Below are 22,155 nucleotides of genomic sequence, written 5' to 3'. Positions count from 1 at the left end.
AACCAGGAGACTTGTATCTCCAGGAGGCTGAACTTTCCCAAGTGGCCACCTGCCCCCCACCCCCTGTCTGTGCCCTGGGGGGGGTGGATCCCCCCTTCCTGGCCCCACCCCAGAACGTGGAGTTGGTTAAACTTAAACTCTGAATGCCAGAAAGCACAGAAATAAGGCACACACCATCCTGCATCTGTGTGGGGAATCCCCTGAGGGCAACTCTTCCTTAGCTGTTCTTGGGAGATAATGGCTGCAGTGATACTGGTTTGTTTGTGTTTCTACCGTGCATGACCTTGGTGCGACTCTTGGCGCCCACATCCTGGCCCCCTAACTTGTCTGTGTCACTAGATGCTGTAGCTGAGTGGCTGCCTCGTCAGCTGTCCCAGGGGTCCTCTGGTGCCTCTCTCACCAGGATGTGGTTTCTTGTCACGGTGGTTTGACTTGTTCTCTCACCGTTCCTGCAGCTGCTGTGCAGTGTGTGTGCCATGTGACATGAAGAGCTGCACGGAGCGGGCCCGGGCCTGCTCTGGGGGTATTTCTGCAGTCCAGTAACGCTGTCCAGGGGTCTCTATCGTGCCTTTTTGAACAGTTTCTCGGCAGTTAGGAGAGCCACTCCTGCGTTGCCATTAGACTGACTGCGACGCAGGGAGCGTGTGATCTATTCAGTTCTGCTGAGGCGACAGACTCTGCACATTCCCAACAGGCCAACAGCCTCGGGAGTTCCACACTCGAAACGCGCAGCTGTGCAGGACGCTGCTGCATGTAGCGTAAGGGATCTGGTTCCCAAGAACCCAAACAGCGCTCAGCCGTCACCAGGGAGACATGATCTCCCACTGCACAGCAGTCCACACCTAGCTTCATCAGGTATTGCGTGCATCACGAGTAATTCCTTTTGCTGAACTGCAAGGAACCCATTGCAGAGACTGCACTGGCTTATGAAATCATAGAATCATAGAATATCAGGGTTGGAAGGGACCTCAGGAGGTCAGCTAGTCCAACCCCCTGCTCAAAGCAGGACCAATCCCCAATTAAATCATCCCAGCCAGAGCTTTGTCAAGCCTGACCTTAAAAACTTCTAAGGAAGGAGATTCTACCACCTCCCTAGGTAATGCATTCCAGTGTTTCACCACCCTCCGAGTGAAAAAGTTTTTCCTAATATCCAACCTAAACCTCCCCCACTGTAACTTGAGACCATTACTCCTTGTCCTGTCCTCTTCTACCACTGAGAATAATCTAGAACCATCCTCTCTGGAACCACCTCTCAGGTAGTTGAAAGCAGCTATCAAATCCCCCCTCATTCTTCTCTTCTGCAGACTAAACAATCCCAGTTCCCTCAGCCTCTCCTCATAAGTCATGTGTTCCAGTCCCCTAATCATTTTTGTTGCCCTTCGCTGGACTCTCTCCAATTTATCCACATCCTTCTTGTAGTGCGGGGCCCAAAACTGGACACAGTACTCCAGATGAGGCCTCACCAATGTCGAATAGAGGGGAACGATCACGTCCCTCGATCTGCTGGCAACGCCCCTACTTATACATCCCAAAATGGCCTTCTTGGCAACAAGGGCACACTCTTGACTCATATCCAGCTTCTCGAAATCTTTCACTTCACTGCTCATGTTGGGCCAAAACAGGGCTTTCTGCGGCCTTGCTTCAGTACAACGACGCCTGGGGTGAGCATTTCAGGATGCATGTCTTTAGGCATAGGTGCCAACTCTGTGCGTGCTCCGGGGCCCAAGCACCCATCAAAAAAAAAAAAAAGGCAGCATTCAGCACCCACGAGGCACAAGTAGGTGCAGGAGCATGTGCATGGTGCCCAGTGAAAGGGAAAGGTGGAAAGCTCCCACCGGCAAACCCAAAAGTCAGTGCCTGTGGTTTTGGGCATTTTGACCCGACTGCCTTTCTAGGGAGTGCCATTTGGTACGGAGTTCTTCGCTGGCTGACCGATATTCACCAATACAGTACTAAGTGGCTTCTCTTCTTTCTTCTCATTGGCCAGACCGGACAGTCTCTACGCAAAAGAATAAATGGACACAGATCAGACATCAAGAATTATAACATTCAAAAACCAGTTGGAGAACGCTTCAGTCTCCCTGGGCACTCAATTACAGACCTAAAAGTCGCAATTATTCAACAAAAAAACTTCAAAAATAGACTCCAACAAGAAACAGCAGAACTGGAATTAATCGGCAAACTGGACACCATTAAATTAGGCTTGAATAAAGACTGGGAGTGGATGAGTCATTACACTAACTAAAACTATTTCCCCATGCTAATTTCCCCCTACTGTTACTCACACCTTCTTGTCAACTGTTTGAACTGGGCCAGCCTGATTATCACTACAAATGTTTTTTTTCCTCCTGCTGATATTAGCTCACCTTAATCGATTGATCTGTTAAGAGTTGGTATGGCAACCCCCATTTTATCATGTTCTCTGTATATCTATATCTTCCTACTGTATTTTCCACTGCATGCATCTGATGAAGTGGGCTTTAGCCCACAAAAGCTTATGCTCAAATAAATTTGTTAGTCTCTACGGTGCCACAAGTACTCCTCGTTCTTTCTTGGAGTGCCATCCTGGAGAGCTTGCTGGAAGTGCTCTATCTGTGCAGATAGGTCTCTGTGTCTGCAGAAGCCCCTGGGCTGTCACATGAAGGAATTCTACTTGGCTGAGGTGTTCAGACTCCTGATGAAACTCCTCCTCTTGGTGTATTGTGAGGATTTCATATTCAAGGGAGTCAGCATCGCTGTGTGTTGTGTTCCTGCTGCTCCGACCATCGCAGACCCGTTTGCATTGTGCACACATGCGATGGTTTGCATTGTAGCTGACATGCTTTGGGAGATGTTCTGGAACTGATAACAACAGCTTTTGGAAGATGGGCTCTGCAGATCTGTGGCTTGTGCCCACGTGGCTTAGATCACGTCCCAGGAGGGACTAGTCAGACTTTAGTGCATTCAAAATGGCTAGGCGTTCCTTGTCTGCGTGAGCACACTTTGGCTCTGGCACAAACAGTGTCCTAGTAGCAAAGGCTACAGACTGGCCATCTGACTGGCCAGAATAACACTGCTCCAGACTGGCCAGTAATAACATTGCTCCCAGTCCATGTTCACTGCATCCCACGTGATAGTTACAGGTTCCTTTACATCATACTATGGCAGGACCAGTTGGCTAATCACTACCTTTTGGAGCTGTTCGAAATTCCCAGCACCAACTAGCACTTTCATTGATCAGCCTCCTTGTGGGTTCACTGAGCAGGGAGGTGTGTCGGGAACTCAGACAGATCATTAGCAAATCCCCCAGAGCTGTGTGTGTCTTGCACGTTGTGTACACAGGGCACATCCGGAACTGCCCAACCCTTCCCTCTCCTGTCAGGAGTCCAATACACAGCGCAGCTGACAGGCAGTCTCACGGGTTTCTTATCTGGTGTGGGATTCACCAAGTGCACTCTGTATCAGGTTATGATCCTGATCAGGAGAGTCTGCACAACCAAATGCTAATCTACACCAACCCCTCTAGCCCCATTAGAGCTGCGTGGCGACATCGCGGGCACACTTCTGGGACAAGAGAAATGCCAAATGACATTTGCAGTCATCTCTGTCTGCCAGAACAAGCCTAGAAAGTCACCCGAGCTTTCTTAAGCAAGTTTTACCTGCCTGAAACAACCTTTGGCACCTAAAACGGAACACATCTTAACTTTGTGAGTCTGGGCAGGATCTCTTCTTCATCTGTTGGAAAGGGGTAATGGAACACTGAAGAGCTTTGCAGAGGGGGAAGGGGTCAACACGTACACAGAAGAGACCTGTTTCTTAATAGCTACCATATTGCTGTTCCTGTCTGTTGGTCTTGTAACTTTTTTTAAAACTCCCATCTCCACAAGCTTGACAAAGTGTTTTAATTTTCTTCTTCAAAGGAATCACTACTCTGCTGGGTGGTTGTTATAGCAGTTTCACCCCAGGGTTGATTTCCAAGTGCAGGAAGGTATCCAGGAAGGTATCCACACCCTTGAAAACCATCCCCAGATGGGCTGTGCTATTTGTCTCCTTGGGAGAGGCCTGTGGCTGGAACGGTCTATCGCATTGTGTGTCAGTCCATCATCCGCCTTCCTCTGTAGCATGGGGCACGGGTCACTTGCTGGAGGATTCTCTGCTCCTTGAGGTCTTTAAACTACAATTTGAGGACTTCAATAGCACAGATATAGGTGTGAGGTTTTTTTGTAGGAGTGGTGGGTGAAATTCTGCGGCCTGCGTTGTGCAGGAGGTCAGACTAGATGATCATAATGGTCCCTTCTGACCTAAATATCTATGAATCTATGAATCCGCTACCTGGAAAAGCCCCAACTTTCCATGCAATTCTGCTGTGCACAGAGGTGCTCGTGGCATTTCAGCGATTTCAGTCTAGTTTGTGGTGTTTGCCCTTGTCTGGACCCATCAGTTCGAGCTGCTTGGAGATTTTCTGATTGAACAGATGCTTGCTGGAAAACGCTAGCTTGTCCAACCCAACGTTTCTCATGAAAGCAAGTTGGGTTCAATGAACTTTTTCTGAATCACAGGCAGGATCCCAATGGAATCTGGCTGGCTGCAGAGCAGCCCCGCCACGTCATCTGCCCCAGGGACCACAAGGTTCTAGGGGCCTTGGCTCCAGGGCAGCCCCACTCTTTCCCAGCTCCTGGCTGTGGAGTTGGGAGCCTGAAGGCCCTGGGGGCTGCCAGGTTCCCTGCTGTGAAGCTGTGAGCCTAGAAGCCCTGGGAGACCTAGCTGGAGCCTGGACTCTCAGGACTTCCAGGCACCCAGCTCTGCAGCAGGGAAACTGGAAGCCCAGGGATCCCCAACTCTAGCTGGGGTTCAGCTCCTGGCTCTGCAGCAGGGAGTCTAGAAATCTTGGGGCCTCTGGGGGCTTCCTGTCATGGAGCTGGGAGTCGGAAAGTCCTGGGACGGGCTCCCAGCGTCTGAGACTCTGGGGCAGCTAGCCAGCCCCCAGGCCCCCAGCCTCCGGGCCCCTTGCTCTCTGGGCTGCGGGACCCAGGCGCTTGGAAGCCCTGGGGCCCCCTGCTCGGGGGCAGTCCACAGCGCAGGGCTGCCGCTCGCTGAAACTCTCGTGAATGTGACTCAGCACCTGCCTGCCCCTGGGGCGCGATCGGCCCCCCGGGGCTCAGGGCGGGGCGGGGGAGCCGCTGGCCGCCCGGGCCTGCCGGATCGGGGCCGCTCCAGGGGCCGCGGGACCAGCCCCCGGCTCTCTGCGCAGCCCCGCGGCAGGGGGCGGGCTCGGCTCGGCTCGGCTCGGCTCCGCCCTGCCCGGGACTGCGCCGAGCGGCGCCCGCAGGAGCCCCCCGAGCGCCCGGCCCCGGCCCCGCCGGCCCCGGCCCCTTTCCGCGGCGCCGCCCGCCGGGCTCCTGACGTCAGCGCGGGGACCCAGCCCAGCCTGCGGCGCGGGGCGCAGCCCGACCGGGAGCCGGGTAAGTCGGGGGCGGCCCGGGCCGCTGCGCCCCGCGGTGCTGCCGGGCCCCGGCGCGGGGGGCTCCGTGGCGGGGCCGGGGCCTGCTCGGCCGGTGCAGACAGACCCGGCCAGTCCGGGCTCGCCCGGGGCTCCGCGCTGCTGCTCGCGCCTCTCCCTGGGGCCGGGCCCCCCCGGGCTGCCTGCCGGGCTGCCCGGCCCCGGAGCGGGAGGGGAGCCGCAGGGCAGGGCTGGGCTGGGCTGGGCTGGGAGCCCGGCTCTGGGGGCAGCGCCCCAGGTCCCTCCTGGGGGCTGTGCTCGGGGCGCGTAGCCGTGTCCGGGCGCGCTGCGGGGCTGGCGGGGCGCTTGCTCGGAGAGAGCCGCCCCCCCCGCCCCGGAATCGCTGCCCCCCCCCCTCCCCCCGGGCCCTGGTTCTCCCAGCAAGGCGCTTGCCCAAGTCCTGACCCAGCTTGTGCGATGCGCTGGGCTGCTGGCGGGGCCCGGGGCCCAGCCTGTCGGTCAGCCCGTCCCAGGGGGTGCGGTGCCCTTGCCCGCCCCCTTATTCGTGTGCTGGCGAGGGAAATCTGCTGGCCGGACGCCAGGAAGCCCCCCTCCCCGTAGCGGGTGCCCTGTGTGCCAGCACGATGGGCCCAGGGAGCCCGCCACCCAAAGGTGGGCACGCTGCCAGCCCAAGGAGCCGTGGCGGTTCTGTGGCAGGCCCTACCCCACACGTTGTTCCCGGGGTCCTGCCCCCAGGCGACAGCCCACCCATCCCGGGGAACCCCAGTTCCCTGACACGCAACTGTGATGCTGGGGGTGGGTCAGAGCCCCAGGGCGGCGAGGGATTTCCACAGCCCCCTCCCCTCTGTCTGCAGGAGGCAGCTGTGCCGTGACCCTGTGCTGGGCTCGCTCCCCTTCCTCTCCCAGTGACCCCAGAGCCCCAGGTGACCCAGGCTGTGCCCAGGCCATGGTCCTTGACAACAGCTGTGGTGTGGATGGGTTAGGGTACTGTGCAACGGGCCACTTCCCCCACCCGCTAGCCCCTGGCTCCCAAGTGCAGGCCCTGGCCCTGTGAACACCCCCACTTAGCGTGACGCTACCTGCCCCTGCTGTTGGCAGCCCGGCGTGACCTGTCTGGCACCGGGGTGCTCACTGCCTTTAGCCCTGAGTCTGAAAACACCTGGCTGCCCTGCACACCAAGGGGCCGGGCCTGGCCTGGCAGGGCTGAGGGGTGTCAGCAGAGCTGTGAGCGTACCTGGGGAGGGCACGGCTGGGGTAAGGGGGGGCTGCAGGTTAGGACTAAGGAGCATTGACGGGTGGGTGGGCAGGCCCCAGGATTAAGAATAGTTGGGGTGGAATTAGGGGGCATCCAAAGAGCTCGGATTGTGGGCCGAGCTGGGGGCGGGGGGCCCAGTGCCGGGGTCTTAGGGGAGCTGCAGGTCGGCAGTGAGGGGCAGCGGCAGAGCTGCCACCGCCCCCCTCCCCTCTGCTGCCACAGCTCGCTCACACCAGCGGTTTGGTTGGGGAAAATATTGAAAGCCCCCCCCGGCCCTGGAGTGACCACGCGGCCTGGGCCCCTGCTCCCTGGGGCTGCAGCTGGAGCAAAAACATGCCGAGGTGCCTGGATAGGGGAGCTCCTTTAAACGCCCCCGTCCATTGGCACTTGCAGGGGGGGAAGATTCTTGCACCCACACCCCTCCCCCAGTGGCACCTGGCCAGCACTGTGCCTCACGTGAATCAGTAACACCCCCGTGGTGTGTGGGGCTGGGGCTGCCCCCCAGCCTGGTTGGGGGAGCCTCTGGGCCAACGTGCTGTGCAGGTGCTGGAAATCCCATCCCAGCGTGGCTACGTGCAGACGGCTGGCTGGGGAGCTTGGGGCAGTTATAGGCTCAGCGCAGAGGGGAGAAGAGGCCCCATCAAGGTGTGACTCCATGGGAACCCAGAGCAAGAGCTCAGGCCTGGTCCGAGCTGGGCAGCAGCCCAGTGCCGGCAGCATGGGGGCACCTGGCCACATGCCGTCCTACACAGGCCATGGGTATGAGCACACATCGCACAGGCAACCTATGGGACTCCTTGCTGGGGATGTTGTGAAGGCCAGAAGTATAAATGGGTTCAAAAAAGAATTAGATACGGTCATGGAGGACAGGTCTAGCAATGGCTGTTAGCCAAGATGGTCTGGGACACAATCCCATGCTCTGGGAGTCCCTAAACCTCTGACTGCCAGATGCTGGGAATGTTCTGTTCATTCCCTACGGGGTGCCTCTTATGACCCCGGGCAGCTCCTTGCACTGTGAGAGTCAGCAACACATGGCGTGTGAGAGAACCAGGATCTCTGTGAAGGAGAGCTGGGCTCCGTCTGTGCAAGTGTAGGCCAGGGGGGTGGGGTCCCGTTGCTCAGGGCACTCTGGGGGTGAAGGGCTGTGCACATGGATGGGTGTGGGGCTGAAAAGGTCAGGGTTCCCCATGTGCTCAGTGGGGTGTTTGGGGAGTGGGCTGCCTGGTGCCCTTTGTGCTCAATGGAGTGTTTGGGGAGTGGGGTTCCCCCTGTGTTCAGTGGTGTTTGGGCAGGGAGTGTGCCTGCTGCCCCCTGTGCTCAGTGGCTTCTCTGTTGTGCCCAGCCTCCCCGATGCCCGGCCCCCTGTGACACTCCGGTGCAGCCATGGCGGGGGCCAAGGGCTGCTACGAAGGGAAGATCGCCGGCCTGTACGACCTGGAGCGCACGCTGGGCAAGGGCCACTTTGCCGTGGTCAAGCTGGCGCGGCACGTCTTCACGGGGGAGAAGGTGGCGGTGAAGGTGATCGACAAGAGCAAGCTGGACGTGAGCGCCGCGGGGCAGCTGCTGCAGGAGGTGCGCTGCATGAAGCTGGTGCAGCACCCCAACGTGGTGCGGCTCTACGAGGTCATCGACACCCACTCCAAGCTCTACCTCATCCTGGAGCTGGGGGACGGCGGCGACATGTTCGACCACATCATGCGGCACGAAGGCGGGCTGGCCGAGGGGCGCGCCAAGCACTACTTCGCCCAGATCGTCCACGCCATCTCCTACTGCCACAAGCTGCACGTGGTGCACCGCGACCTCAAGCCCGAGAATGTGGTCTTCTTCCGGGAGCAGGGCGTGGTCAAGCTCACCGACTTCGGCTTCAGCAACCGCTTCCAGCCCGGCAAGATGCTCACCACGAGCTGCGGCTCGCTGGCCTACTCGGCCCCCGAGATCCTGCTGGGGGACGAGTATGACGCCCCAGCCGTAGGTAAGTGACCAGGGCCGCCTGCTTCTGGCTCCTGCCAGGTTGTTTGGGTGAGGCTGGCACAGCCCAGAGCGCTGAGCGGGCACGTCTGTGAGGGTTGGTGATGGGAGGGTGGGGAAGCGCCATGGGCATGCATGGTGCATGTCCCGCATTCTCATTACCAGTGTGTGTATAAGGCTCCAGTCAGCCTGGGACCTGAGCATCCCGCGCAAGTTTATGGACATCCCCTCCCAAGGTCCTTGCAAGGCAGGGGCAGCTATCCCGTGGCGGGGAGGGGGCCTGAGGCATGCAGAGGCTAATGTAGCATGGGCAACAAGGGAGGAATTTGAGATTGGCTATGATTGGTGTCACTCCTCCCTGTGGGAGGAGTCACATGACAGGGATGTTAAAGTCACTGGTTACAGCCTGCTTCAGAGTAACAGCCGTGTTAGTCTGTATTCGCAAAAAGAACAGGAGGACTTGTGGCACCTTAGAGACTAACAGATTTATTTGAGCATAAGCTTTCGTGAGCTACAGCTCATTTCAACGGATGCATCCGATGAAGTATTAACTGGGTCAGTGTATTAATGATGTGTTCAAGGCAGGATACTGGGTGACGTCTGTTATAGAGACCAGTCGGACAAGGGAGCAGGATGAGCAGCTCCTTAAAAATCCCCCTCGATGTGTAGAAAGAAAGACAGTGTTATCGGGGGGGATTTCATTGTTGGGGTGGGGGTAGGGGGAGACATGCTGGAGCTTTCATGCTGCCACTAGTAAGATATCCTTGAAAGGTTCTAAAAATTATACATGACTTTCTAACTCAATAATTCTTGCAACCAACTTGGGGTCATTCCTCATACGGATGAATTGAGCATAGAATTAAATGTGATGGTTGCCTAGGTGTAAGCGATCATGACTTTAATGTTATTGGCTAGGTGTAGACCGAATATAGTCCCGCCCAGGAATATATATATATATATATATACACACACACACACACACACACACATATACATACGTACATACTTGGTTCTTTAAAAGGGCCAACTTCCCCAAACTGAAAACAATCATGAGCAAAACAGAGTAGGAGGAGATATTTAAATATGTAAATGTGAATGATGATTGGGAATCCTGGGAGTTTGAAAATGATCAGCTATAATTTTTAGAGGCTCAAAAGGTATTGCAACCAACGGAGGGTGGTTCTGTATCTGACTTAATTCTGACAGGGAAAGAATTGATCACTGAATTAAAAATTAGCAGTTGCCTAGGTGCAAATGATCACAATCTAATTTAATCTATTCTGTTCAAGCAGAAAAGAGTCCTCTCCAGGGAACTGACCCACCCACAGCCCCCTCCCCTCTGTCTGCAGGAGGCAGCTGTGCGGTGACCCAGTTTTGGGCCCCGCACTACAAGAAGGGTGTGGATAAATTGGAGAGAGTCCAGCGAAGGGCAACAAAAATGATTAGGGATCTGGAACACATGACTTATGAGGAGAGGCTGAGGGAACTGGGATTGTTCAGTCTGCAGAAGAGAAGAATGAGGGGGGATTTGATAGCTGCTTTCAACTACCTGAGAGGTGGTTCCAGAGAGGCTGGTTCTAGACTATTCTCAGTGGTAGAAGAGGACAGGACAAGGAGTAATGGTCTCAAGTTGCAGTGGGGGAGGTTTAGGTTGGATATTAGGAAAAACTTTTTCACTCGGAGGGTGGTGAAACACTGGAATGCGTTACCTAGGGAGGTGGTAGAATCTCCTTCCTTAGAAGTTTTTAAGGTCAGGCTTGACAAAGCCCTGGCTGGGATGATTTAATTGGGGATTGGTCCTGCTTTGAGCAGGGGGTTGGACTAGCTGGCCTCCTGAGGTCCCTTCCAACCCTGATATTCTATGATTCTATGACCCTGTGCTGGGCTCGCTCCCCTTCCTCTCCCAGTGACCCCAGAACCCCAGGTGACCCAGGCTGTGCCCAGGCGATGGTCCTTGAGAACAGCTGTGGTGTGGATGGCTCAGGGTACTGTGCAACTGGCCACTTCCCCCACCCGCTAGCCCCTGGCTCCCAAGTGCAGGCCCTGGAGCTGTTAAATATTTTAGTAGATGCCTAAAAAACCACAATCCCAAAATCATGAAAGAAGGCTTCTTCCCTTTTAATCTGTTGTTTTTTGGGTTTTTTAAATCTGAAGGTGAAAGCTGCAATAATTATATATATGGGGAAAGTTGATGCAATTACCATAAATTATCAGTTAAGAAATGCAGACAGTTGATATGGGAAGCTAAAAGTATCGATGAAAAATCTACGGCCAGTAGGTTAAGGACAATAAAAAGGAAATATTTACTCTGTCAGGAACAACAGAATTCCTGGTAGTGGTCTTGGTCCGATACTAGTTGGGGATGGTACAGTTGTCAATAATGATGCAGAAAAAGCAGGAGTGTTCAGAAAATATTTGTGTTCTGTATTTGGGAAGAAGCTGGGTCATGTATTCGTGGCTCACAGGGGAATGAAATTATTTTTTATTATAGTAGTAACTAGGGAGAATGTTTCACAGCAGCTGCTAAAGTAAAACCTTTTAAAGCTGCAAGACCAGATAACTTGCATCTAAAAATATAAAAAGCATTACCTGAGAAGGTGTCTGAGACGTTGGTGTTCACTTTCACCAAAACTTGGAATGCTGGGGAAGTTCCAGAGGACTGGAGAAAAGCTATTGTTGTACTGATGTTTACAAAGGGTACATACGGTGACCCGGGAAACTACAGTTCGGTTAGCCTGACACTGATCCCAGGCTAACTCGTGGGGAGGCTGATATCACCAGTTTGGTTGATACAGTAACTGTGTGGATATAACTGAATTGGACTTCTGTGAAGCATTTGACTTTATTCCACATGATTAAACAATTAGCACTCTTCAGAATCAGTGTAGCCCATGTTCAATGAACTAAAAACTGGCTAACTGATAGATCTGAAAACGTAATTGTGAATGGGTCTCCCAGGGATCTGTTCTTGGGCCAGTGCTGTTCTATACCTTTATCAGCCATCTGGAAGAAAACATAAAATTGCTGCTGGCAAAGTATGGAGATGACCGCAAATATGTGCGTGGAGGGGGAGCTCCTGTGTGTTTAGCCCGTGCTGCCCTGGCACAAAGCCATGCAGGGAACCTAAGTGCCGTGGGGTGCAGCCTGGCAAGGTGCTGTTAACTATGGGGGAATCTGGGGGAGGGCAGAGGGGCATGTGGCTTTGAGGCTCGCTCCGTTCAGTTCTACGGAGCCTCTTATCCCATGGTGTCTGAACGCTCTCCAGGCCAGCATTAAGTGACATGGCTGACCCCAATCATCCCTTGTGGCTCGTTCTCTCTCCGTGTGCCAGGGGAGAGCTGTGTGTGCTCAGCGGGCTTTGTTTGTAGGTGTCGGGGCTGATATCGGAGCAGGCCAGATGGAGCTGTGTGCCCAGCTGTGTGGGAGCAGGAGATCTGGGATGGCCCTGGGGAAGCTCGTTCCACATCTTGGGGCTGGCCCCTGAGGAAGCTCTGTTTCCTCCTGGCGGTGGACAGTCCCCAGGGCCTGAGGTGCGGGAACTGTCCACCCCAGTCCTCATGCTCCTTTAGAGACACTGGGCCTAGCCGTGGAGCACACGAAGACCAGGAGCGAGCCCTTGGACTCTTCAATGGGGAGTGGCGGATAGGCTGGAGAGGTGGCGGGTGCCTGGAACACCAGACATGCGGGCGCTTCCAGGAACTGCGTGGCCCCCACCTCCCACCATGACACCACCCCCAGTATGACCTCATATACATGGGGGATGCCGTTTCCAAGAGGGTGCTGCCCGCCCCCGCCGGCCTGACCTCGCACGGGGATCACGCTGGTGCGGACGGAGCGGGGCAGTCTTGGAAATGGTGTTAGCACCCCCTCTCCCCGGTCCGCCACCACGTCCAGTTTTGGCCCCATACTGGCTGGGGACAAAGCAGCCCAAAAGAGGACGGTGCAGTGTGACACCGGACGGGTGCCTCCCCAGTCCACACTAGCTGGAGTGCCCGTAGGGCCTGGCCTGGGCTGGGGTGGGGAGGGGAGGGTCCGGTGGAGTTGGGCTGAGGCCGAGGTGACAGGCCTCCCTGCCCCTCCACTGGACGGGAAGGTTGTGTGGAGCTGGGCCCGTGCTGCAAGGGAGAGGGTCAGGGCTGGAGGTGACAGTGCACTTGCCCCACCCCAGGGGGGAGCTGGGTTGGGGGAGCAGAACCTGGCCATGCAGGGAGGGGGCAGGATGGGAGGTGGCGTGTGGGGAATGGGCAGGGAGTGGGGGGAGGGGCATGGTGAGGCTGGGGGGAGATGGGGATGCAGCAAGGCTGCGGAGGAGCATGTTGGAGGAGGCTGAGGCCAGGGTGGGAACAACGGGGCAAAGGGCAGGTTTGTGGGGGCATGCAGGAAGGGTGGGGCATGGTGAGGCAGGGCAGTTTGTACCCAAAGACAACCAAGCAGCGAGTATGTGGAGCCCAGTGAGGGGCTGGCTTGGGGCAAAGGAGTCTGTGCTGGCACTGGGAGGGTTAAACCCCCTGGCTTGTGGCCCAGGGGGGCGTGTGGCACCCAGAAGGAGCAGAGGGAGATGGTCCCCTCCCACACATGCTGTGACACAGGCCAGGTCCCAGTGCCCGCCTGAGTGAGCAGTGTCCCCCCGCTCCAGGCTGATTGGCCCCTCCAGCGCCGTTGCGCCAGGTGCCCCAGGGGGGCATGTTCAGGGCTGTTGCGTCCCTGATGCAGTGGCTGGCTCGAGGTGGCCAGGCTGGGGCGAGAGCTCACTGCCTGCCGAGGGCTGACTCCGAGCCTTGGTTCCTGCCCTTCCTGGGGCCGGGTTCCTCCCCTGCAGCCCAGATCCCTGCCCTGGCACCGCTCCATCTAGTAATGCCCAGTCTCCCGCCAGCCCCACCCCTGCAGGAGGAGTTGCACAACAGGCCCCACCCCCTATGTCAGTGCACCCAGCTGCTAGGGTGTCCGTCCAGAGGGACCCTGCTGCTGCCCCAGTGGGGGAAGGGAGCCCTGTCACCACCCCCCAGGTGGGACCTCGTGTCATGGTGCGCCTGCCCGTTTGCTGGCAGTAACGCAAAGCCTGGCCCAGCCTTCCGGCCTCCGTGAGCCGGAGCCCTGGCAGTCACAGGGGCATCCGCAGTGTTGCAAAAAGACCTGGCCTTGACTGCCCCCTCCCCTAGGGGCAGGCAGCTTTTCCCTCTAGTCCTGTCTCTGCACCATCCCTGTGCCAGTGACCCCAATTCACTGCCGCCCTGGGCATGCCCTGGGATGATGTGATCGCCCCAAGGGAACGGGGTGACCAGGGCCCCTGGAGCCACTGCTGGAGAACCCCCCTGTCAGCGCACTCCTGGCTCAGGTTGTAGATGGGGGCAGGTGTGCTGGCCCAAGTCTCTGTGGGGCACGGAGGTACAGGCGGTGCAGGGCCTGGGCAGAGCCTGGCACATCTGCTGGTGCTGTCCATGGGGCCGCTCTGGGGTGGGGTCACTGGGGCATGGGAAGCGCTCGGGAACAGTCTGTGCTGAGCTGAGTCCGAAGGGTTATGGCAGGAAGGGCCTTTCCTGTTCCAAGGAGCCTGGCTGGGCAGCTGTCCCAGCCCAGCGAGGCCCCCAACAGCTCTGTGGGCCTGGCTGGGCCCTGCCCCTCCCCAGCTCTGCTGATGTACAGGGATCCCCCTGCCCAGCCTGTGTGTGGAGGGGGACAGGAGTCTGTGCTGCTGGGCCAGCAAGGGGAGTGCTGCCGGGGGGAGGGGGGACAGATGGGGGACAAGCCCTGGCACAGAACTGCACAGCCAGCTCCAGCTTTGGGTGGTCTCCCTGTCTCTGTGACCTGCGCAGATCTGGGGCCAGGCTGGAGTCCAGAGCGGGAACAGACAGAGCCAGCCCCAGGCCACAAGCTCCCCAATTGCTGGATGTGGGCCCCTTGTGCTCCTCTCCAGCCACCCCCACAGCTCTAGGGTTCAGTGCTGCACCCCCAACTGGCACGGAGCCTCCAGCCCCACTGACCCTCTCACAGCCCACTCCCTGGCTGGCACAGAACCAAACAGCGCCTGGATGGCACAGATGCCCCGGAGCAGTGCTCCAATAGTGGGTGCCAGGATCCAGCCCGTGCTCCCCTGGGGGCCTGGCCCTGTCTGTGTGTGATGCTGCTGCCCTTCCCCCCACCACTCCAGGCCTCACCCCCCTGCCCCCTCCGGGATGCAATCCGCTTTCCCAGGGAGGCTGAGCAGCTTACAGCCCTGAGAGGCACTGTTGTGGGCTTTGTGGCTGACGTGGGCTTGTGGCCCCCGTAATCCCTGCTCCTTTATCCCTTTTCCCAGCTGTGGGGCACGCACATTCTGCCCTGCCCCACGGCTCCCTGGAGGCTTCCCCTGGGCAGTTCCCTCGGCCGACCCACGCTGCGCACCTCCCTGCTCGGGAAAGCATTCCACACATGCTGAGCGTGAGCAGACGCACAAGTCCCGGTGCCTGGACAGCTGAGCTGTCCTCGCCCCCCGGGAGAGACAGCCCCATGCTATAAATAACTGGTAATCACTTCAGCTGGAGGTGGACTCTGACTCCCCGCCTGCAGCCCTCCCCACTCGTGCCTCAAGGCAGCCCTTGGGGATGGATTCAGTAATAGTTAATGTCCGTGGGGGGGGCGACATGGGGCAGAAACACACTGTCTGGAGCAGCACAGTGTACTTAGGTGACATACAGACTTTCCTCTCACTGCTCTGCTGGTCCCCTCAATCCCCACTTGCAGCCCCCTGCTATCCCTGACCTGGGTTCCCCCGCCTCCCCAGTTCTGCCAGTCCCTTCATCCCCCTTTATCCCAACCCTGGGTTTCCCACGAAGCTGGGTTATAACTCTCTATAGAACAGGACCTGGTCAAGAAGCCGCGAACAAAGGGCAGGAAGATATAGTTTCCTCCTGGTGAAAGGCAGCAGAAAGTGCCCCCAGGTGTCACACTAGCACTGGGGTTATTCGGTGTTTATGTGTGATCTGAGCGGGATGGGGGATGAAAAGGCAGGTGTCACTGAGTTGGTTACACTCAGGGCAGCTCCCTCCTCTTGGAACAATGGGCTCAGGCTCTCTGCAGACCCAGGCAGCATCCCTGTGTCAGTTGAACTCTGGGCAGCTCCCCCCATCAGAGTGATGGGCTCAGGCTCTCTGCAGACTCTCAATGCAGCCGGTGCTGTGTGAGGCGCATGCTGGCAGGAGGCAGACGGCGCTGAGAACGGGCAGGCTCAAACCAGGCCATGGGCCGGGGCAGGGAGCCCCTCACTGGCTCCATCTCATGCTCCTCACACAACTCACCTGAGCAGGTCAGGCCTGAGGCCTTGCCAGGCCTCCAGGAAGTTTCCTTCCTCCCAGGGCTTGCCTGGTTCACACCTGTTTGTGCTGCGGAGCTGGGGCTGTGGCCGCAGGGGGGTAGACGTGGACAGGTGCGTGCCAGGGCCGTCTCGGCCCCAGTGGCTCGCTCCATCCGCCCTGCTGGAGCCCACACCCCCTCCCAGCTGGACTCTCCTGGCCCGATGCTGCAGTGGGCTGAGCAATCTGTGTCTCCTTCTCTCTGCAGACGTCTGGAGCCTGGGTGTCATCCTGTACATGCTGGTGTGCGGCCAGCCGCCCTTCCAGGAGGCCAACGACAGCGAGACGCTGACCATGATCATGGACTGCCGCTACACCATCCCGCCCCACGTGTCCGCCCAGTGTTCTGAGTATGCAGCCCCAGTCCCCTCTCCTCCGGGCCTGTCCGGCGCTCCAGGGGCGCAGCCAGACGGGTGCCACCATCCACAAGGGCATGCGGGGGGGCATGGGGCAGGCTGTTCACAGCCCAGCTCAGTGCACCCCCCTGCCAGGGAGAGCTGAGGGCTCGGGTTTGCAGGGTGCAGGTTTTCACCAGGAAGGGGAGCCAGTGGAACAATTGTCCCAGAGGCGTGATGCCTTCTCCATCTCTTGGAGAAAGACCCCCAGCTTCCACGCGAGGCCCGGAGCTACGGGCTGGCCCAGGGATCACTGGGTGGGTTCTCCAGCTCAGACTTGATGGTCCCATCCGGCCTCAGAGCCTGTGGCTCTGTGCATCTCCGCTGCGGGTGCTACTGCGGGCCTGGGGCAGCGTCCCCCGGTTGTTCACTCCTGGGCTGGCTTGTGACCCTGCCCCCTCTGCTCTCTGGCAGCCTGATCGGCAGGATGCTGCAGCGGGACCCCAAGCAACGGGCCTCCCTAGAGCAGATTGAGGTGCACCCCTGGCTGCAGGGTGTGGACCCCTCCCCAGCCAGCCGCTGCCTGCTGCCCCTCACGTCGCACAAGCGGGTGTCCGAGGAGGAGCATGACATCATCATCCAGGCCATGACGTGTGGGAACATAGCGGACCGGGACGCCATCCAGGAGTGAGTGCCAGCCGGGCGGGGGTGGGGGAGATGTGCAGCAGGGTCACTGCACCAATCTCCCACTGGGCTATTGCTGGGCAGGCTCCTGTCTGTGTGGTGCCCTGGGCCTGGCATCTCCTCCCCATCCCTCGTGGACAGAGGGCAGGGAGCTCTGCACAGGGCTTGGCTGAGTGACTTATCCCCAGCCCAGCCCTTGCACGGAGCGATGCAGACCCTGTGCAAGAGAGGGGCAGGTCCTCTGGCACCAGCAATACCCCCCACACACACAGGGCAGCTGCTCTTTTGGATGTGAGAGGGCATTTCCTGTAGGGTGGGGGCAGGACAGGGGGTTCCCTGCAGGCTGGGGGGCAATACAGGGTTCTCTGCCGGAAGAGAGGGCATGGCAGGGGGTTCCCGGCAGACCAGGAGCGTGGGGGAGGGGGGGGAGGGTATTCCCTGCAGATCAGGGCAGCAGGGTGGGCACAGGGGTTGGGGGGCAGGACAGGCCGTTCTCTGCAGACCAAGGGGCAGTGGGGCCATGCCCGGGGCTCAATGCTCTGGCTGTGCCCTATGCCATGAGCAGCCAGCATGGGGCACACCCCGCATGCTGCTCTCATACTCCTCTCTCTGGTAGCGCTGTGCTGGGGCCTGCAGGGTTCCTCCGGGGTGCGGCTCTCACCTGGACCTTGCATCCCCCCAGGGCCCTGGAGGCCGATCGCTACAACCACATCACAGCCACGTACTTCCTGCTGGCCGAGCGGATCCTCCGGGAGAAGCAGGAGAAGCAAAGCCACAAGCTCAGTTTGGTCTACAACCTGGCCCAGCAGGTGCAGGACAGGTGAGCCCGCGTCCTCCGGCTGGGACAGGCCATGGCTCAGTGCCCGGGACGCCCCCCCGGGAGCCACAAGCACAGCTGGGCCCGCCCGCCAGCAGGTTCCCCGCAGGCGTTCTGTGCGGGGGAGCCGGCGGCGCTGGCCGCAGAGTGCTGTGCGTGGCCCCACATCCCTTCACTGGAGCTGCCCCGGGATGTGGGATAAAATCCTGGCCCCACTGACTATAGTGACGCTTCCCTGGGGCCTAAACTCTCCCAGACTCCTGTCCGCAGGGGATTGGCATCCAGCCTGGCACAGAGCCAGGTGTGGGGGTACCTGACACCCAGGTTTTCCTGTCCACAGCCCTGGGCATCACGCCAGGGCCTGGGAGTCCTGGCTGGGCAGCTGTAGTATCGATCTGACGCTGAGCGGCCTGCAGCACCACCTCACGCTCGCAGTCCCAACCTCCACTAGCCCCCGCTCTGGACCATGCTGCGGGTTGCCCAGGGTCACTTAGTGACCCTGCCACAGGGGCTGCTCCCGGCTGGCAGCTCCCACCCTGGGCATGACCCTGGGCACACTCCCCTCTCTTTCAGTGCCAACCTGTCGGACCCGTTCAGCACCATGGGCGACACCAGGGACCTTTCGCCCTTCGCAGAGATGCCAGATAGGCTGGCAGCTTTCTCCAGCCCCCAGCCCCGGGCTGCCGTGGAGGTTTCTGAGAAAAGAGTTGGCAAGCCCCTTTCCTTTTCTGCCCTGGGGGAAGACGATGCGGCCCCCGGCCTCCATGGAAACGGGCAGCTGGTCCGAGCCCTGCTCAGTCCCGCTCTGGCGGACGCCTCCATTGCCAAGAGCACCCCGGCCCTGCAGCAGATCTGCGAGGAGGAAGAGGAGGAGGAAGAGGAGGAGGGGAAGGCCAACGCAATGGGAAGGAGAAGCTCCTCTTTAAACCAAGAGCAAATGCGAGATTTCCAGAGCTCCAAGGTCTCCCTCTTGTTCTGCCGTGGAGCTGTAGCCCACAGTAAGGGGGAGAAGAGCCTTGTGGCCACCAAATCAGGCCTCTTGGAGCAGGGCCCGGGGAGCAGCTGGCAGCTGCCCCCTCTCAGGGGGGTGCCGAGTCCCAGGAGCGAGCCAGGGCAGCCCCGAGAGGCGCCAAGCCACAATGCAGCACGGGCAGCCACGGACAAGCTCAGCGTGAGCGTTGGGGAGAGCGCCCCCAGCCCCCTCCCTGGGGGGATGCCAGCGGCAGCGGGGGACATAGAGCTCCGGGAGGGTGGGGGAGCGGGTCTGGAGAGGTGCCAGGCTGAAGGCAGCTTGGGGTCGGAGGAGGACACCACCACCACCACAGAAATGGAAGATGATGGCAGCCTGGGGCAAGCGGGCAAGGTCCTGTATCCAGGGAGCTGCGAGGGCCCCGTCGCTGGCTTTGCTGGGAGCTCTGGGAGCCTCCAAGCCACTTCAAGTGGGACGCCAGTTCCAGAAGACAAGTCCAAGAAACTTGGCGGGCCCCCTGACACCGGCTCCTCCAGCAGGCCCGCGTGCCCGGCTGAGAGCCCCCACTGCGGCAGCACCGCGGGCAGCGAAACCGCGGCTGACAACGTGATCAAGGTAGACCCTGCCAAAAACAAGAGCGCCCACCTGAAGGACAGGCTCCTGCAGTTCCCGCTGTGCGAGAAGGCACTGGCCTTCAAGATCCGGCCCAGCTCCAAGGAGAGCCTGCTGGCCCTGGGACAGTTCAACTGCTGTCATGTCATCTAGACACAGCCCGCACTCTGGGGCCCGGGCCCTAGAAGGAAGGTGGCGGCGCACGGCCCCAGGCCAGGGGCTGCTGGCAGGTGCAGGGCTGGGGAACAACATGCTACTTTCGTTCTCGGTCTCTCTCTCCCACGGCGCAGCTGTTCTCCTGGCTCCGAGACCCAGTCCTGCCCTGTCCCGCCTGCTCTCCCTTCCCTCGGCCCGGGGCCCTGCCTTGGGAGCGCGTTGAGCACCTGCTTCCTCACATGGCCACGCGTGTGGGCCCTCGGACGGCGACCGAGTGCGCTGGCCGGGCGGGAGCTGCGTGGCTGGTCGATCTTATGGAGAGCGCCCCCTCGCCCACCCGGGACGGCTGCCGGTGCTGTCAGCTCCCCCCTGCAGCGGCGCAGTGGGCTCTCCCCAGGATGCTGCTCTGTGCGGTAAGTGAGGAAGGCTCCTGCAAAATTCCTGCCTTCATGCTGACCCCCGAGACCCCACAAAGGTAGGTCCGACATCACCAGCTGGCAGAGGGCAGCCGCAGGCTGGGGTCCGTATGGGGCTAAGCTGCTCGGCTGCATGGACATCCAGGGGGAGCTAACGCGGCCAGGCTCCTTCAGTGGCCCCAGCAACACGCTCAGACAAGCCAGCTGAGCTGCTCCTGTTCTGGGGAGGAACCCACCTCCCCTCCACTGCAGCCATGCACCAGAAGCAGCCCAGGGCCAGACTTCAGCTTCCACCAGGACCCCTTCGCATCTGCTGGCTGAAAGGATGCGGAGGGGCTGCAAAGCACCCTGGGAAATGCCTCTCCAGCTGGTCCAGCGCCATCTCCAGATGCTGGTGAGGCTCTGGGCGAGTGCAGGGCAGTCCAACATCTTGGATAGGGCCACAGTGATTGGGGCTCAAATTAGGGTGATCCTCAGGGCTGCTCTAACCTGCTCCACTGGCCCTAGCAGCCCCAGGACACAGCCATATTCCCCTGGTCTCTGCGCCAGGGACTCCGTCACCACCGCTCCTCGGGGGCAGCAAGGTCTGCAGGAAAGCCAAAGCCAGCGCAGAGTGCCACAGAGAGCAGTGGGAGCCATGCTCACGCCACGCACAGCCTCCTCCCCAGTGCACTGCCGCCTCGAGGGCCAACAGCCTGGGTCAGCCCTGCTGGCTGCCTCCGTGAGCAAAGGAAGGAAGGTGCTGATGGAATCTAAATGGCAGCACCCCAAGACGCCTGCCAGTGTGTAGCAGTGAGGCCAGCATGCCGTGCGCTGGGCATACGGGGTCATACAAGGCTGGAGAAGCCCCGCCTCGCTGGGGGAGGCCTACCCAGCCCTTGATGCACTCTCTTCCTTCTCTGACAGCCAGGCTGTGCCCCCTAGAGCCTGATGTCCCACCGGTCCTGGGGGCACGTCGGGCAGTTCTCAGTGCCCAGGGAGCCAGCCACTGCCTCAGCCCGCCTGGCTCTGCCTGGGGTGTTTTTATAACTATTAGAAATAATTTTTTAAAATAGTCTATTTTAATGGAATTTAAATAGAGATTGCTATATCCCCCTCCGCCCGCCCGCCGGGGCACCTCGCCGCGCTTCCAGCCCCAGCCATGCATGGCCACAGGAGCATTTCCCCACCCCTGGTACTCACCCACCCTAGAGCCAGAGGGGCCACGCTGAGGCCTACAGCTTCTCTGTCTGCAAAGTGTCCCGTGCTCTGGGGACTCACCAGGGCAGGAAGGGGGGCATGGGGGAGGGGTATGTCATGCACGCGCACACACATATACAATCTAAGCTGTTTCCTCCAGACCCCTGTAACGATAAGCTTTCTATTTATTATCTCTTTGTTTTCTTGCTGGCAAGAAATGAATTGTGACTAGAGTCTGAAGCCAGAGCTCGCTGCTGAGTTCTGCATAATGTGCACTGAATGGATCGGATCCAATTGGGAAGCAAAGCAAGTCGGTCCAGTAAAATAAGCTCTTGATTTCAAAACGGTGTCTCCGTTTCCTTCACTGGGCTGCCAGAGAGAGAGGAGCAGAAACAACCAGGATTAATGTCCTATTTTATACTGCTGCCTTCTGCCAAGTGGTAACAGATGCCAGGGCTCTGCGGGTTGGCTTCTTGTTGGAGCAGATATGGGTGACGCTGAGTCTGGGTATAGTCTTAGTGCAGTTTGATTATTTTCACTGTACACAGCAGGCCTGGAGCTGAGGTGGTCACAAACAGCATGCAGGCTGGGCGCAGTTCCCAGGGAACGACTCTGCCCCAAGAACTGACCCTAGTTAGATTAAGCAGAAAGCAAACATCACTGCTGCTTGCCAGAGCTCCCTGTAAAAGAAACTATTAAAAAAAAAATCCCAGTGCCGCATTTCATGAGAGTCTGGTCGGTTCCCAACCTCTGAGGAAACAACTGCGCCAGGCCATGTGTGCCAGCAACCCCACTGTTCACCTGAGGTTATTTTCAGGTTCCCAAAAGTGAGCTGGGCAGGGGGAGAGAAACTCCCTGTTCTGAGGGCTTTAGAGCCCAAATTCAGGCAGGACCAACAAGCGGGGAATCCAGGTGCTGAGGAAGGAGGTTCCCCTTAGAAGGGCAAAGGGGTGTGCATAGCGTCATTGGTCAGGGTAATGGGGGGGTGTCTGTTG

General features: G+C 58.8%; 1 protein-coding gene across 1 annotated transcript; it reads left to right on the top strand.

The window, feature by feature from the left end:
• The first annotated feature begins 5,287 nt into the window (after positions 1-5,287).
• On the top strand, positions 5,288-21,504 carry LOC102935038 (SNF-related serine/threonine-protein kinase). Its single transcript, XM_037877952.2, has 6 exons — positions 5,288-5,441; positions 8,038-8,667; positions 16,200-16,341; positions 16,801-17,013; positions 17,693-17,830; positions 18,401-21,504. Exons 2-6 carry the CDS (start codon positions 8,079-8,081, stop codon positions 19,560-19,562), a joined length of 2,244 nt encoding a protein of 747 aa, XP_037733880.1. The 5' UTR covers positions 5,288-5,441; positions 8,038-8,078; the 3' UTR covers positions 19,563-21,504.
• Positions 21,505-22,155: the final 651 nt, after the last annotated feature.

This window comes from Chelonia mydas, chromosome 12 (genome assembly GCF_015237465.2).
Source record: "Chelonia mydas isolate rCheMyd1 chromosome 12, rCheMyd1.pri.v2, whole genome shotgun sequence".
NCBI classification, from domain to species: Eukaryota; Metazoa; Chordata; order Testudines; family Cheloniidae; genus Chelonia; species Chelonia mydas.
The sequence above is the reverse complement of the archived record's forward strand: the minus strand, read 5'-3'. Positions and strand labels throughout refer to the sequence as shown.